This window comes from Gymnogyps californianus, chromosome 28 (genome assembly GCF_018139145.2).
Source record: "Gymnogyps californianus isolate 813 chromosome 28, ASM1813914v2, whole genome shotgun sequence".
Lineage (NCBI taxonomy): Eukaryota > Metazoa > Chordata > Aves > Accipitriformes > Cathartidae > Gymnogyps > Gymnogyps californianus.
The window spans coordinates 2867884-2883006 of NC_059498.1; the positions used below are offsets into that span (position 1 = coordinate 2867884).

General features: G+C 67.9%; 1 protein-coding gene across 1 annotated transcript; it reads right to left on the reverse strand.

Moving 5' to 3' along the window:
- Positions 1–4781: 4781 nt before the first annotated feature.
- On the reverse strand, positions 4782–11223 carry ARHGAP27 (Rho GTPase activating protein 27). The gene is made up of 14 exons (XM_050911628.1): positions 11138–11223; positions 10577–10792; positions 10035–10145; positions 9864–9931; positions 9670–9757; positions 7570–7674; positions 7031–7129; positions 6857–6947; positions 6556–6732; positions 6163–6261; positions 5782–5859; positions 5492–5626; positions 5124–5229; positions 4782–5020 (listed from the first exon to the last, which is right to left on the reverse strand). Exons 1-14 carry the CDS (start codon positions 11177–11179, stop codon positions 4843–4845), a joined length of 1593 nt encoding a protein of 530 aa, XP_050767585.1. The 5' UTR covers positions 11180–11223; the 3' UTR covers positions 4782–4842.
- Positions 11224–15123: the final 3900 nt, after the last annotated feature.

Consider the following 15123-nt stretch of genomic DNA (forward strand, 5'->3'; position numbering starts at 1 on the left):
CCTGGTGACAGGCCACCGCTCGGGCTCCCCCCCACCCCCCAACGCCCTGATGATGCTGGACGTGTCCCCAGCGTCATCCCCCTGATGATGTCCCTGATGATGGGGACATGTCCCCAGCATTGTCCACAGCACATGGGGTTGGGGTCCCTCCCTGACCCGCCTCACCCGGTGGGGACGGGGACGATGCCACCCCCGCGGGATCACTCACTTGGTGTCGTAGTGGTGCCGGAGGTCTTTGGGGTGGCAGTACCGCTGCCGGCAGACCACCACCAGTGCCACGAAGGACGCCAGGAAGATGGTGGCCAGCACCCCGATGGCCACGATGACGACCGTCTCCATGGCTGGTCCCCGCCGGGGAGGTGGCTCAGGCGTCTGGCACCATCTCGGCACGGCGGGGTCTGCGGTGATGGGGGGACCAGGGAGGGGGTGGGAACCCCGCAGATGCTCTTCTCCCCCCCCTGCACCCCAAAATGCCCGGCCAGGACCTAGTGTCACCCACAGATGGATCCCTGCCCCAGGGGGTCCTTCCAGAGGCAGTGTCACCTGGGAGGGGGGTGTCCAAGGGAAAGGGGTGATGCTGGGTGCGGGGTGGAGCAGGATTTGGCCACAGTATGTGGGCGGCTGCCCCCATCCCGCCACCACGGCCATGGTGACATGGGGCAGGAGCTGGGATCAGGAGAGCGAGGTCTGGGCCATATGGGGCCGTGGGGACCCCCAGAGCCCCGTCCCTATGGGGACCCCCAGAGCCCAGTCCCTATGGGCTATGGGACCCTCACAGCCAGTCTCTATAGGGACCCCCAGAGCCCGGTCCCTATGGGCTATGGGGACCCTCACAGCCAGTCTCTGTGGGGACCCCCAGAGCCTGGTCCCTGTGGGACTGTGAGGACCCCCAGAGCCCAGTCCCTATGGGGCTGTGGGGACCCCCAGAGCCTGATCCCTATGGGGCCATGGGGACCCCCCGAGCCACCCCTGATGCAGCAGCACCTCCGAGTCCCTGTCCCCACGGGGAGCGGGACACCCAGTCATGCCAGGCCCAGGGGACACCTGCCCGGGGCAGAGCCGGCTGGGACCCCCGTGTCACCGCGCGGGACAGACAGCAGGTCCCCAGCAGGTGCCCACCCTGGGGTGGGGGACGATGACACCCCCCCCCATCCTGCCGGGATGGGGGGCACCCAGCCCTGCCGTCCCTACCTGCTGCCAGCCGGGAGCCGCCGCCGGGGACAGGGACACGGGGACGGTGCCACTTCCGCACCGTGCGTGCAAACACTGCCAGCTCCCGACCTTTACACCCTGACTAATGCCTGGGCCCCCCCACCGGGCGGGGTGCCAGATGTGCCCCCCAAACCTCCAACCCCGCTCCCCAGCGCATCCCCCTCCCACCTTCCCCCCCCCCCCCCAAATCCCATTGAATTTTAAGCTAGGTTTAGTGATTTGGCTTAAATTTTCAGGCCGGGTGCACTTGTCCCCGCCCCCCACCCCACCCCGCCAGGGCTGGGGACAGCGCGGGGGGGGGGGGACGACACGGTGACCCTGTTCCCCCCCCCCCCCTTTCCCACTGCGATTAATGCCTTAAGAGGGATTTTGGCCACCAAAGCCAGTTCTGCGCCGTAACCCCTTGGTGCCTGGTCCTGGGGGGGTTGGGGGGGGGGGGGTGACAGCCCCGGGGGGGGTCCCCCACCCCTGGCCCGGGGGGGTCCCTACCTCTCGGCCCTGGGGGGTCCCTGCCCCCAGTTGGGTTGGGGTCGGATCCTGCCTGTGCAGCGCCGAGCACTGGGGGGGTCCTGTGGCAGCAAGGGGAAGTGGGGGGGCGGGCTGGGGGAGGGTCGCTGCTGGGGGAGTCTGGGGGGCCCTGTGAGGATCTAGGAGGGGGGTTGCTGCTCGGGGGGGGGGGGTCTGGGGGGGACTCTGTGAGGGTCTGGGAGATGGTCACTGCTGGGGGTCCTGGGGGATCTCTGTGAGGCTCTGGGGGGGGGTTGCTGCTGGGGGGGGTCCGGGGGATCTCTGTGAGGCTCTGGGGGGGTTGCTGCTGGGGGGGGTCCTGGGGGATCTCTGTGAGGCTCTGGGGGTGTTGCTGCTGGGGGGGCTCTGGGGATCTCTGTGAGGCTCTGGGGGGGGTTGCTGCTGGGGGGGGGTCCTGGGGGATCTCTGTGAGGCTCTGGGGGGTTGCTGCTGGGGGGGGCTCTGGGGATCTCTGTGAGGCTTTGGGGGGGGTTGCTGCTGGGGGGGGTCCTGGGGATCTCTGTGAGGCTCTGGGGGGTTGCTGCTGGGGGGGCTCTGGGGGATCTCTGTGAGGCTCTGGGGGGGGTTGCTGCTGGGGGGGGTCCTGGGGGATCTCTGTGAGGCTCTGGGGGGGGTTGCTGCTGGGGGGGTCTGGGGGATCTCTGTGAGGCTCTGGGGGGGGGTTGCTGCTGGGGGGGTCCTGGGGGATCTCTGTGAGGCTCTGGGGGGGGTTGCTGCTGGGGGGGGGGGTCTGGGGGATCTCCGTGAGGCTCTGGGAGGGGTTGCTGCTGGGGGGGTCCTGGGGATCTCTGTGAGGCTCTGGGGGGGGTTGCTGCTGGGGGGGTGTCTGGGGAATCTCTGTGAGGCTCGGGGGGGGTTGGTGCTGGGGGGGTCTGGGGGGGTCCCTGTGAGGCTCGGGGTGGGGGGGTGGTCGCTGCTGGTGGTTCCACGCGGTCCCCGGTCCTGCACAGCCCCGGTTGTGGGGGGGCGGGGGGCATGGGACTGATGGGGGTCTCGCATGGCCCTCGGGGGAGTCGCTCCGGGGGTCCCAAGGCGGGGGGGGGTGTGTCCCTCTGGGGGTCCTGCACGGCTGTATGGGGGGCATCGGTCCCAGGGGTCCCCTACAGCCCCGGGGGTCCCGTACGGCCGCGGAGGGGGGGGGGCGGGCCCTCCCGGGGGTCCCAAGGAGCGGAGGGGGGATCGCTGCGGGGGTCCCCCACGGCCCCGGGGGGGGTGGGTGTCACTCCGTGGGTCCCGAGGTGGGGGCGCCCCAGGGTCCCCTCCCGCCCCGCGGCGTCGCGCTCCCCCCCTCGGCGGGTCCCTGCGCGGGACCGGGAGGAGCGACCCCCCCCCCCCCCGCCCCCGGTCCCCCCGATCCCCCCCCCCCCCGCACCTGGAGCCGCTCGGCGGCGGCCGCGCACAAGATGGAGCCGGGGCGGGGGGCGCGGAGCGGGGCCGGCAGCGGGGCTCTGCCCGGGCTCGGCCCCCGCCCGCCCGGCCCGGGACCGGCACCGCCCCCGGCCCGCCCCGCCGGGACCCCGGCCCGGCCCCCGCCGCCGCCCCGCCCCGGAGGGGGCCCAGGTCTGCCCGCGGGGGCCCGAAGTTTCCCCTTGGTGTCCCGGAGCGTGTCCCCAAGGGTCCCCTCCGGTCCCAAACTACCACCGCCGCACCCCTCAAGCATCCCCTCGTGTCCCGAGGTACCTCCTTGTGCCCCAAAGTGTTCCCGCTGCATCCCGAAGTGTCCCCGCTGTGTCCCCTCCTGTCCCAAAGTGGCCCTGCTGCACACCCTCAGGTGTCCCCCAAAGTATCCCCTTGTGCCCCCAAACCTCCCCACTGCATCCCAAAGGGTCCCCGTCCTGTCCCCAAGTGCCCCTGCTGCACCCTTGAAGCATCCTCTTGTGCCCCAGACTGTCCCCACTGCATCCCAAAGGGTCTCCGTCGTGACCCCTCATGTCCCCTCGTGTCCCAAAGTGTCCCCGTTACGTCCCAAAGCATCCCCACTGCACCCCAAAGTGCCCTTGTTGTGTCCCCAAGTGTCCCCGCCTCATCCCAAAGTGTCCTCTCTATATCCCAGCCATCCCCACCGTGTCCCAAACCCCTGTCGTGTGCTGACCTGCCCCTGTTGTGTCCCAAAGTGTCACCACCGTGTCCCAAAGTGTCATCCTCCTGTCCCTGTGATGCCCTTTAGCGTCCCCATTATGTCCCAAAGCATTTCACTTGTGTCCCTTACTGTCCCTTTTGCGTCCCTTACTGCCCTGGTTGTGTCCCGAATCATCTCCATCGTGACCCAAAGTGTCCCCACCCCAGAGCGGTGACTCTGGGTGACGGGAGCTCACGTCCCACTGGCACCCGCTCCCCGCCATATCGCTTTCAGCACCCATCCCCGCTGCCTGCGGTGACACTTGCAGTGACATGGGGTTTGGCGATGCCAGCCAGGAAAGGGGTGGCCTGCAGTCTCCCTCCTCTGGGGATGCCGAGGTCCCCTCGTCCTCGTGGGGCACAAAGGGCACATCTTGTCCCCAAGGGTCACCAGGAGCCAAGGGGCACTGAGCCCCTGCTGTGCCACTGGTGTCCCCGGGGATGTCCCTGTGCCCTGCCAGCAACGCCTCGTCCTTGCGGCTGAACAGGCTCTTTATTCGGGAATACGGCGGCGGGCTCATGCCGGACGCCGGCTCCAGCCATGGCACAGCCTGGCTTCTCCCTGCCTGCCCCGCCGGTGGCACCGTCCCTGCAGGCACTGCCCGGCCGGGCACCTCCGTCCCCTTATCCCGGGGATGCCAGGTCTGTGCCGCTGGCCCCGGCGAGCTGGGGTTCCGTCGTCCCCTCTTGACCAATGGGGACCCCCCCAAACCCCACGCACCCCCTGGGGCTCAGCCTCCGCGAATCCGGGCCCAGCGGGAGCGGGTGGCAGAAGAAGACGGGGTGCTCGGGGTGTCCCCAGCTCCGGCACCCGTCCCTTGAGCCGCATCCCGAGCGAGCCAGGCCACCGCACTGCCCTTCATTGAGTCCACGATTGCCACCACCCATCGTCCGAGGTGACACACGGCCAAGTCCTTCCCCTGAGATGCTGCTCCTTCATGTCCCCACTGCTGGGCTTGTCCCCACGCATGTCCCCAGGGGGTTTTAGCTGTCGGGGAAGATGTAGCTGTACTGGTTGAGGATGTGCTCCACCACCTGGTTCTGGAAGACCATGTGCATGGCCATGTTCCCCTCCTCGCTTGCCGGCCGCAGCAGCGTGGGGCCAAAGACGATGGCGATGCTCTGCACCGACATGCGGTTCTCCTCCTTGTACTCGATAACCCTGCAGGGACAAGGGACGGTGTCACCCGGCATGTCCCCAAACCCAGGTCCTGTCCCCCTTCCTGCCACCGGCTCGGGTTTGGGGGGAGTGAGATGGGTGTCACCTGCAGAGGTGGCGGAAGAGGACCTTCATGGTGTCATGGTGGGCGGGCGGGAGGGAGAACACCAGGTCATGGATGCACTGGCCCCGCCTGGTCGGGTCCTGCATCTCTGCAAGGGGTGGGAAGACAGGGTGGGGTGCTGGCTCCGGCAGCCGGAGCATCTGTCCCCATCCCTGTCCCCGTCCCTGTCCCCATTCCCATCCCTCTCCCTATCCCCATCCCAATCTCAATCCCCATCCCCATTCCATCCCCGTCCCCATCCTCATCCGCATCCCCATCGCCGTCCCCATCCCTATCGCTGTCCCCGTTCCCATCCCCATCCCATCCCCATCCCATTCCATCCCATCCCCGTCCCTGTCCCCGGGCCTCACTGATGGCAGCGATGAACTTGTCGAAGTGGCTGAAGGGGACGAGCGGCTCCGGCAGCTCCCGGAAGAAGAGCTTCAGCGCCCCGGTGACAACGTGGATGTCCTCCCAGCGCCCGTCGTCCAAGTCCAGGTGCTCATCTGCGGGGCCGGGGCAGCACCTCAGGCAGGTCCCAGAGCCCCAGGGATGGGTGAGGGTCCCTGTCCCCTCCCTCCCCGGCCGGAGCCCCGTCACCCTGCCCTTGGTGGGGGGTTATATTCCATTTGCCCCCCGTTGTCACCGCGGGTGACCTTACCGTGCTCCACTTTGTAGCGCAGTTTCTGGATGGTGGCCAGGTTGCCGCTGACCCGGTACAGCCCGTCGATGTCCAGACCTGGCAGAGGACAGTGGTGGAGATGGGGGGAAAGCTCCTGGTTAACCACAACCCGCCCTGGGATGTGACACCAGCCACCACCGAGGATGCTCCAGGTACCCACGTGTCCCCACTGTCCCCTGTAAGATGCCCACAGCCGGCCGGCACATGGTGACAGCGACCGAGTACGGCCGTGCTGGTGCCCACAGCAGCCAGCACTGGGATTCCAGGGAAAATCCAACCACCCAATTTAGGCTTTACCCAGACCTGTCCCCATCCCGGTGCCCCCCGGGTTGTCCCTGTCCCCGAGCCCCGGGGCGGTACCTCTCCTCTCCACGGTCTGGATGCACTGCAGGACGAAGCGGGGCACCGTCCCCCGCTCCCGCTCGCACAGCGCTTGCAGGGAGCAGCCGAAAACCTGATCTGGAAAAACCAACAGGGACTTGAGCACGGCTGGGTGACACTGAAGGGACACCCGGTGGCGGGTCTGGGGTGGGAGACCAGGTTGGGGACATCGCAGAGGGTCCCGTTCCCACACGGGTGTGACACCGGGGTGGCTGGAGGTGATGGGACATGCCCAAGCCCATCACCAAGACGTCGGGTCGGGGTTGGGCTTGGTCCCCCAACCCTCTGTCCCAGCTCCATCCTTGGCTGTCCCCACCCACCTTCCAGCCTGGGGACACCCTGAGGGGGCTCAGCCCCATCCTGAGCACCCACCCTTGATGTAGCCCCGCTCGCGCAGGGACTGCAGCGTCGGCCGCCTCTGCAGGAACTTGCGGAGTTTGTTCCGGACTTTGCTGGAGTCGCTCTCGCCGCTGGCACTGCCCATCACCTGCCCGGCCGCTGGCGGGGACAGGGCACAGGTCAGCATCGTCCCAAGGGACTGAGGCGCTCCTGGCGCGTCCCACCACCTCAGGGAGCTGGGGACACCGCGGGGCGGCCACCCCACCCTGCCTGGTGGGTGGTTTTGCCGGTGCCACCCTGGTGCCCGTCCCTGGACTGGGATGCCCGAGCTCACCTGCCCTCTTCTCCTCGCCGCCCCCCAGCTTCTCCCGGGAGCCGAATTCAGCCCCGCTTTCGGCATCCTCCTCACCGGGGAGCTCGGTGCCCTAGGGAAGGGGCAGCGTGAGACCCCTGTGCCCGTCCCCAGGGTGGCGGGGTGGGGGTTGGCGGGCGGCGGGCGCCTGCTCACCAGCCGGCCGATGCTGTCGGCGATCGCCTTCTGCCAGGCGGTGATGATCTGCTCCGAGTCATGCTGGATGAGGAACTCCGAGCCCTCCCGCGTCTTCAGCTGTGGGAGCAGTGGGCAGCGGTCAGGGCAGGGCCGCGGGGCTGCCCGCATTTGGTCACAACCGCCCGGCTTTGGGGGTCAGGTAGTGGCTGAGAACGGTGCCCAACTCATTACACCGATGACCCCAATTGTTGCCGTTTGTGGGCGAGCCAGGGTGGCTGGAAACCTCCTCCTTGTGCAAAGCCCGAGTGGAAAAACCCCTCTGGGAACCAGGATATCCCTTGGTGACATCTCCATGCCCGTAGGAAAGGGACAGTGGCCGGCAGCACAGCGTGTCCTTTTGCTCCCAGCCCCAGTGTCCCCACCGCCACCAACCCCAGCACACCCCCTTCGCTGCTGGTGGGATGAACCGGGCAGGTGCTGGCATCGCCACCGTCCCGCGGGCCGTGCATGGACCCGAATAGGTGACCGATGTCCCCCCGCCCCGTCACCCAGCTCACCTCCAGGACGTGCTTCTTGCTGGACTTGTCCTTGCCGGCCCAGGCGAGGGTGGCCCCGCGCAGCTCCACCGTGTGCTCGGGGGTGGTCAGGGTGCTGGGGTGCCGCTGCAGGAGCAAGGGGATGAGGGTGGCACCGCTGGCACCCACCCGAAGGGGACGGGGACACCGGCGTCCCGCTCTGCGGGGGGGCTGCGGGCTTTCCTCCTCCAGAAAGGCAGGAGTGGCAAATGTCCCCCGTGGGACACCGCTGTCCCCTCCCATGGCACCGGGGTCTCTCTGCAGGACCAGGACAGGGTGCTGCTGCGGTGGGGTGGGTGTCGTGGCCACCAGCTTGGGGACAGCCAGGCCCTACAGCCGCCGTCACCTCGTGGGACATCCCCAGCCCTGCCCGGGGACACCGGGGGTCTTCAGTTTTAGGGTCCCTCTTGGGGACAGCACTGTGCAGAAGCAGCATTACATAAGGAAAGGAGTCCGGGTGGCTGTCCCCAGGGAGGGGACAGTCCTTGGGGGTTTTCACAGGGGAAAAGCATCAGACCCGCTTGCTCTCCCCATGCCCTGGGTTTCGGGGTGCTTTGGCCGTGCTCCCCCTCCATCCAACCCCTCTCCATCCCTGTTTTCCAGAAGGGCCCCCCCCAGACAGAGCCCTGCGCCCACATCCCAGCGGTGGGGCCAGCACCGCGTGTTGTCCCCCCCCCCCGAGGGTGTGGGTCCGGCCCCTCTCCTTCCCCTGCCGCCGTCCCTGCAGGGTGTTGCAAGACCCACGGCGGCTTCTGCATCCGGGCGGCGGGTGCTGGGTGCCGGGGGGGGGCTGGGTCAGGCACCGCTTCCTCCTCGCTCGCCCCAACGAGCTCCGTGCGCTCGTCAGGACGCCCTGACACCGGCCCCAGCCCGGCTCCCACCCAGGGGGAGCGTGCGTGTGCGAGGGGAGGTGTGAGCGCACACGTGCCGGCGTGCGGCGACCCGGCCCGGTGCTGGGAGGGGTCCTCGTGCAGGGTGCTGGGCCTGCCCCATGGGTGCTGGCCCTGTTCTGTGGGTCCTGGCTCCATCTCATGAGTGCTGGCTCCATCCCACAGGTGTTGGACCCATTCCATGGGTCCTGGCTCCATCCCATGGGTGCTGGCCTCATCTCACGGGTGCTGGCCTCATCTCACGGGTGCTGGCCTCATCCCATGGGTGGTGGCTCCATCCCACGGGTCCTGACTCCATCCCATGGGTGTTGGACCCATTCCATGGGTCCTGGCCCCATCCTGCAGGTGCTGACCCCATCCTGTGGGTTCTTGCCCTGTCCCATGGGTGCTGGCCCCATCCCATGGGTGCTGAACCTGTCCATGGGTGCTGGTCTCATTCCATGGGTGCTGGTCCCATCCCATGGGTGTTGGCCCCATCTCACAGCTGCTGGCCCCATCCTACAGCTGCTGGTGCCATCCTACAGGTGCTGGCCCCATCCCATGGGTGCTGGCCTCATCCCATGGGTGCTGGCCTCATCCCATGGGTGCTGGCTCCATCCCATGGGTCCTGGCTCCATCCCAAGGGTGTTGGACCATGGGTCCTGGCCCCATCCTGCAGGTGCTGACCCCATCCTGTGGGTTCTTGCCCTGTCCCATGGGTGCTGGCCCCATCCCATGGGTGCTGACCCTGTCCGTGGGTGCTGGTCTCATTCCATGTGTGCTGGTCCCATCCCATGGGTGCTGGCCCCATCCCATGGGTGTTGGCCCTGTCCCCATGGGTGCTGGCCCCATCTCACAGCTGCTGGCCCCATCCTACAGCTGCTGGCGCCATCCTACAGGTGCTGGCCCCATCCCATGGGTGCTGGCCTCATCCCATGGGTGCTGGCTCCATCCCATGGGTCCTGACTCCATCCCATGGGTGTTGGACCCATTCCATGGGTCCTGGCCCCATCCTGCAGGTGCTGACCCCATTCTGTGGGTCCTTGCCCTGTCCCATGGGTGCTGGCCCCATCCCATGGGTGTTGGCCCTGTCCCATGGGTGCTGGCCCCATCTCACAGCTGCTGGCCCCATCCTACAGCTGCTGGTGCCATCCTACGGGTGCTGGCCCCATCCCACGGGTGCTGGCCCCACCGAGGCTGTTGGGGCTCTTACCAAGGCACCGGAAGATGAGTGCTTGGAGTCCTTGAAGAAAGTGAGGATCCCCCCCTCCAGCACCGTCCAGGAGGAGCTCCAGTTCTTCCTGGGGAGCAGAGGAGGGGTCACGCAGGGGGACAGCACAGCCCTTGTCCCCTCCGTCCCCCCGGGGCTCCCTTCTCCAGCAGTGGGGGACACCAGGATGTGCTTACCGGAGCCGCTTCCCTCTGTCTACCGTCTTGGTCCGGTTGAGCACCCCGGCTTTTTCGAGGCTTTTAAACTGGAAAGCAAAGCGTGGGGTTGGGGGGGGTGTCAGGTTTGCCCCCTGCCCTCCCTGGTGCCAGGGTGGGGAAGGGCTGCCTGCCCCTCCCCAGGGTGCTCACCTTCTCCTCCTTGACCCCCAGCGCCGGCGGCATGGTGCTGTGCCAGGCAAAGAGCCCGCTGTCCTGGCTGGAGCTGCTGCTGGCCCGGTCATGGCGGCCGCCCGTCCTCACCTGGGGAGGGAGGGAGGGAGGGAGCGGGTGATGCCTGAGGTGCCTGTGCCAGATGGGTGCTGAGCTTCGCACCCACTGCACCCCAGAGCCCCTGTCCTCTGCTTTTGTGGCTCCACAAGGATGCTCGTCCCCTGCCAGACATCCCTGTCCCTATCTCTGTCCGTATCCATGTCCCTGTACCTGTCCCCATTGCTGTTGCTGTCCCTATCCTCATCCCCAACCCTGTTCCTATCCCTATCCCTGTCCCTATCCCAATCTGTGTCCCCATCCATGTCTCTGTCCCCATCCCCATCCCATCCCTGTCCCTGTCCCTGTCCCTGTCCCTGTCCCTGTCCCCATGCTTCTCCCTATCCCTGTCCCTATCCCTGTCCCTATCCCTGTCCATATCCCCATCCCCGTCCCCATCCCCATCCCTGTCCCCATCCCCGTACCGTGTCGGAGGCAAAGTGCTCGGGGCAGAACACAGCTCCCTCGGGATGGCTGTGCCCGTACCAGCCCGGGGGCGAGCCCAGCTCCTCGGAGCGCCTCGGGGACAGACAGAGAGCGGCCCCCTGACCGTAGGAGCCCATGGGCGAGTAGTCCTCCTCGGGATAACCCTCCAGCTCATCTGGAGACAGGTCGGGATAGTCCGCTTCCGGAGTGGGCGGCTGGAGAGAAGAGCCAGGTCAAGATCTTGTGCCCCACCAAGAGCATCCGCATCCCCCAGCCGTGGCCAGCCCAGGTGGGGGCTGCCCCACCTCCATCATCTCCATCTCCATCCCCATCTCCATCCCCATCCCCATCTCCACCTCCATCTCCACCTCCATCTCCATCTCCATCTCCATCTCCATCTCCGTCTCCATCTCCGTCTCCATCTCCATTCCCATCCCTGTCTCCATCCCCATCTCCACCTCCGTCTCCATGTCCATCCCCATCTCCATCTCCATCTCCATCTCCATCTCCATCTCCATCCCCATCCCCATCATCATCCCCACGCCTCGCTGGGTGCTCACCCTCTGCTCCATGGAACCGTACCGCGTCACCCCAGGGTACATATCCCGGGAGCTGCCTCCGTCTCCCGCGTGGGGGGGTCCCACGACGTCTCACCTGTTACCGAATTATAGAAAAAAGCCTGTCCGCTGGCTTCATCCACGTACTGTTCCCACTCGGGAAACTCCGGGCTGTGGGCGAGCGAGGAGGCGGGAGAGGCGACGGGACTCACTCCATCTTCTGCCTGCCCAAAGGGACAATCCCACGTGGTCTCGCCCGTCGCCGGGTTATAATAAAACAAATGTCCACTGTCCGTATCCGTGTGGGTTTCCCAATCCGACACGGAACTGCCGGGTTCCTCCGGGGCCGAGCTGGCAGCTGCGGCTTCTTCCCGCAGCTCCTGGATGTTGAGGTAGATGGGGGCGGGCAGCTCCTCTGGCTCCTTGCGTGCCTGGGGGGGGACACGGATGGGTCACTCGGGTGCTGTGGTCGGCGATGGGTGCGGCGAGCCACGGGGCAGGGCTGCTGGGGATGGCGTTCCTGGGATATCCCTGCTGTGGTACCGGGGCTGGCGGATGGGTGAGGGGGCCGAGGAGCCGGATCCTGCCCTGCCCCTCCTGCCCAGGCACCCAGCAGGCGCTGCCCTGAGACACCCTCTAGCATGGGGCAGGAGCTGAGAGCGATGGGATGGAGATGGCCGGGTGGTGGAGGAGGGCACCCATAGCACCCACAGCACCCACATTGGGGGAGGGAGCACCCAGCTGGCAGTGGGGACGGGAGTTCGTCCTGAGCACACGGAGAGAGTTTGGGCTTGGGGCGTCGTGGTCCCCGGTGTCAGCGCCCACATCACTGGTACCCACGTCACCCGCTGCGCCTGCACCCCCGGGATCTGCACCCAGGGCATCGGCATCAGCACCCCAGCACTCGCACCCACACCGCCTGCGCCCGCACGTCAGCACCCTCAACACCAGCACCCTGAGACATCTCCAACACCCACATCACCTGCACTCCCAGCCTCTGCCCTCACTTTGCCAGCACCCAGACCATCTGCACCCGTGCTGCCAGCACCCACATCACCGGCACCTGCACCCACATCACCAGCACCCAGACCACCAGCACCTGCACCGCCAGCACTCACAGCCCCTGCCACCCGCCCCAGCACCCTGACCCCACTGGCGAGCAGAGCTGGGTGATGAGGCCGACAGCGCCATCACGATGTCGCAAAATAAGGCCCCGAGCCCCCCTGGCGCGGCTGCCTGGCTGCCCCCCTTCCGTGGGGCTGCTCGGGGTGGGGGGACGCGTCCCCTGGGACCAGATGGCCGCGGGCGGGTGGCTGCCGGCAGGGAATCCCCTCCCGGCACCCTTTGATCTCCCCAGCTTTATGGCCCCTGAGCCTCCCTCCAACCTCCAACGGCCGCAGGGACAAAGTTTCCCAACCCCGGCCCTGCCCCTCACCCCGGGGTGGGGGGGGGACAGCGGGTGGCATGTCCCTGGGGACACCCTGGAGCGGAGGGGGACAGCGGGTCGAGTGTCCCCAGGGATGTCCCATCACCCTCCCCCCCCGCCACCCCACGACCCCCCCGCCACGGCGAGCGGGGCCGGAAACCCAGCGCGAAAGGCCACCCTCGTCTTGGGGACAAGGGACATGGGGGTGATGATGGGGGAGCGCTGGCACGGACCCCCCCCAGCACCTCCCTCCCTCCCATGGGTGCTTCCCCGGGGGTTTCTCTCCCCTGGGGGGGGGCTGGGTGCACCTCACTGCTTCGGGACGGGCACCTCGGCACCCGCCGGTGCCCGGTGCCACCTCCGCAGCGTAAACACCCGGGGGAAATTCGGGAGGGAGTTTGGAGAGGGAGGGTGACCCCACAACACCCCACCACCACCACCACCACCCTGGCTGGGTGCACCCATGGGTGCTGCCTACCTTCCCTAAATGCAGCAGCCGCGACACCCTGCTACGGGACCGTTGCAGAGCGCCTGACACCCGGTCACCCATCTCGGTGGGCACCCGGGGGGAGGGCAGCCGGCGGGGGCACCGAGAAGCTCCGGCAATGCCGATGGCGCCCTGTGCCGGGCCCCGCGCTGGCCGTGCTTCCTGCGGGGGTTCGGGGAGCGGAAGAGGCGCCTCCGAGCCCGGCGCACGGCCCCGGGGCGGAACTGCCTTTTTTTGGGGTTGTTGTCACCCCGTCACCCGCCACCCGTCACCTGTCACCTGCTCCAGCAAAGCCAAGGCCAACCGAGCAGGAATTGCACCGGGACGATGCCATGCCCGGAATCCTAACCGGGAAAACTCCCCCCAAATTTAGGTTGGCCCATCCGCCATCGTGCCGCTCCGCCGGTAATGGCACAGGGCTGAGCCGGGGGGTGCTGCGTCCCCCCAACACCGGGATCGCCCCATCCCGGCAGCCGAGGTGGTCGATGCACATGGTGGCCAGGCCGAGGCCGCCGCAGCCCCACCGTTGCCGACGTCGGTTGGTTTTGGCGCCGGTTGGGTTTAGGCAGGGGAAGGGGGAAGCTCCGGTGATGGCACCGGGGTTGGGGACCATGCTGGGTCCCTCCCCGGGGGGGATCAGTGGCTTTGGGTGCGCAAAGAGCTCCGGGGGTTAATCCGGCACAGCTGGGGTCGCAAGGTGTAAAATGGGGTGTAAAACACTGCCCCCCGCACCCCCTTTCCTCCGGCAAAACACCCCCCTGGGCAGCACAACCCCTCGAGCCCCCCTCAAATTGGGGGACGCTGGAGCTCGGGGTGCTGTGGGTGCCTGAGGTTACCCCAAAGAAAGGTGCTGAGGTTGAGGGGGGACAAGGACGCGGGACCCCCCCTCTGCCGTCACCGTCTCACCCCACTGCGCCTCAGCCTGTGGCGGTGGCAGGCGAGTGGCCGGGGGGCACCCCCCACCCTTGGGTGCCCCCCGCAAGAGGGGTGCAGCAGGGAGCCCCGGGGGGTGCTGGGAAGGGCCCCTCACTACTTACTGGCGTGGGGCGAGCGTGGGTTTTGGGGTGGCAGGGCGCCCGCCTTAGCTGGGGTGCACCCAGCACCCACGTCCGGCACTGGGTGCTGCGCCCAGGTGAGACACCCGCCCCGGCAGGGAGGAGTTGCTGCGCTTCCCTGTTAACCCCTTTCTGCCTCCTCTCGCCCGGGGAACGCTGCCAGGATGGGGTGTGGGACGCCCCAAAGACCCCCGGGTGGCACCGAGCCCCCCCGGGGACCGTGGGCATCAAGGGGCTCTGCACCCCAGCAGGATGCTGCTGCGGGGGCAGAGCGGGGGGGCTGGGAGAGCCCAGGGGTGCCCGTGAGGGTGGGGAAACTGAGGCACAATGCAGGGGGGCTGAGCACGGAGGGTGCTCAGTGTGGGTGCCCGGTGCGGGGGCTGCTTACCCCCCCGAGGTGGGAATTGCTGGCAAACCTGTACGGGGAGGGTTGGCCCACAGGTTTGCCCCATGGGGTCAGCTCGGTGGGGGTACACGGGGGGTCCCGGCAGTGGCAGCGGTGCCGGGGAGCCCCTGGGTGCCACCCCACCCTGTGCTGGGGGTCACAGGGTCGTAGCGGGGGGGACACACATGGGGCATCGAATCAGCCGGGGGAACCCAGGCATCCTGCCCCCTCCCCCCATGCTCACCCCCCCCCCCGGCGCTGCTTTTGGGGACAGCACCGGGAATGTCACCGTACCTGAGCCACATGGCCGGACCCCGGCCACCTCCTGCCCGTGTCCCTGTCCTTGCTGGGGGCGTAGAGGGTCTCGGAGCGGCTCTTGCCAAGTGGGCGAGTATGTCCCGGGGGGTCCCCACACAACCCCATGGCGGTGGCACCACGTGGTGCCGGCGTCACCCGTGCCAGATCATCCAGGGAGTGCGAGGGTCGCACAGGCTCGGCGGGGTGGGGGCTCAGCCCCGGCGGGACCCGAAAAGAGCTGAGCGCCGGTGGCGAGTCCCTCCTGGGCACCGAGTCCCTCCTGGGCACCGAGCATCCTCTGCCCGGCTCCTCCGTCTCGGCGGTGCCGACGAACCGATA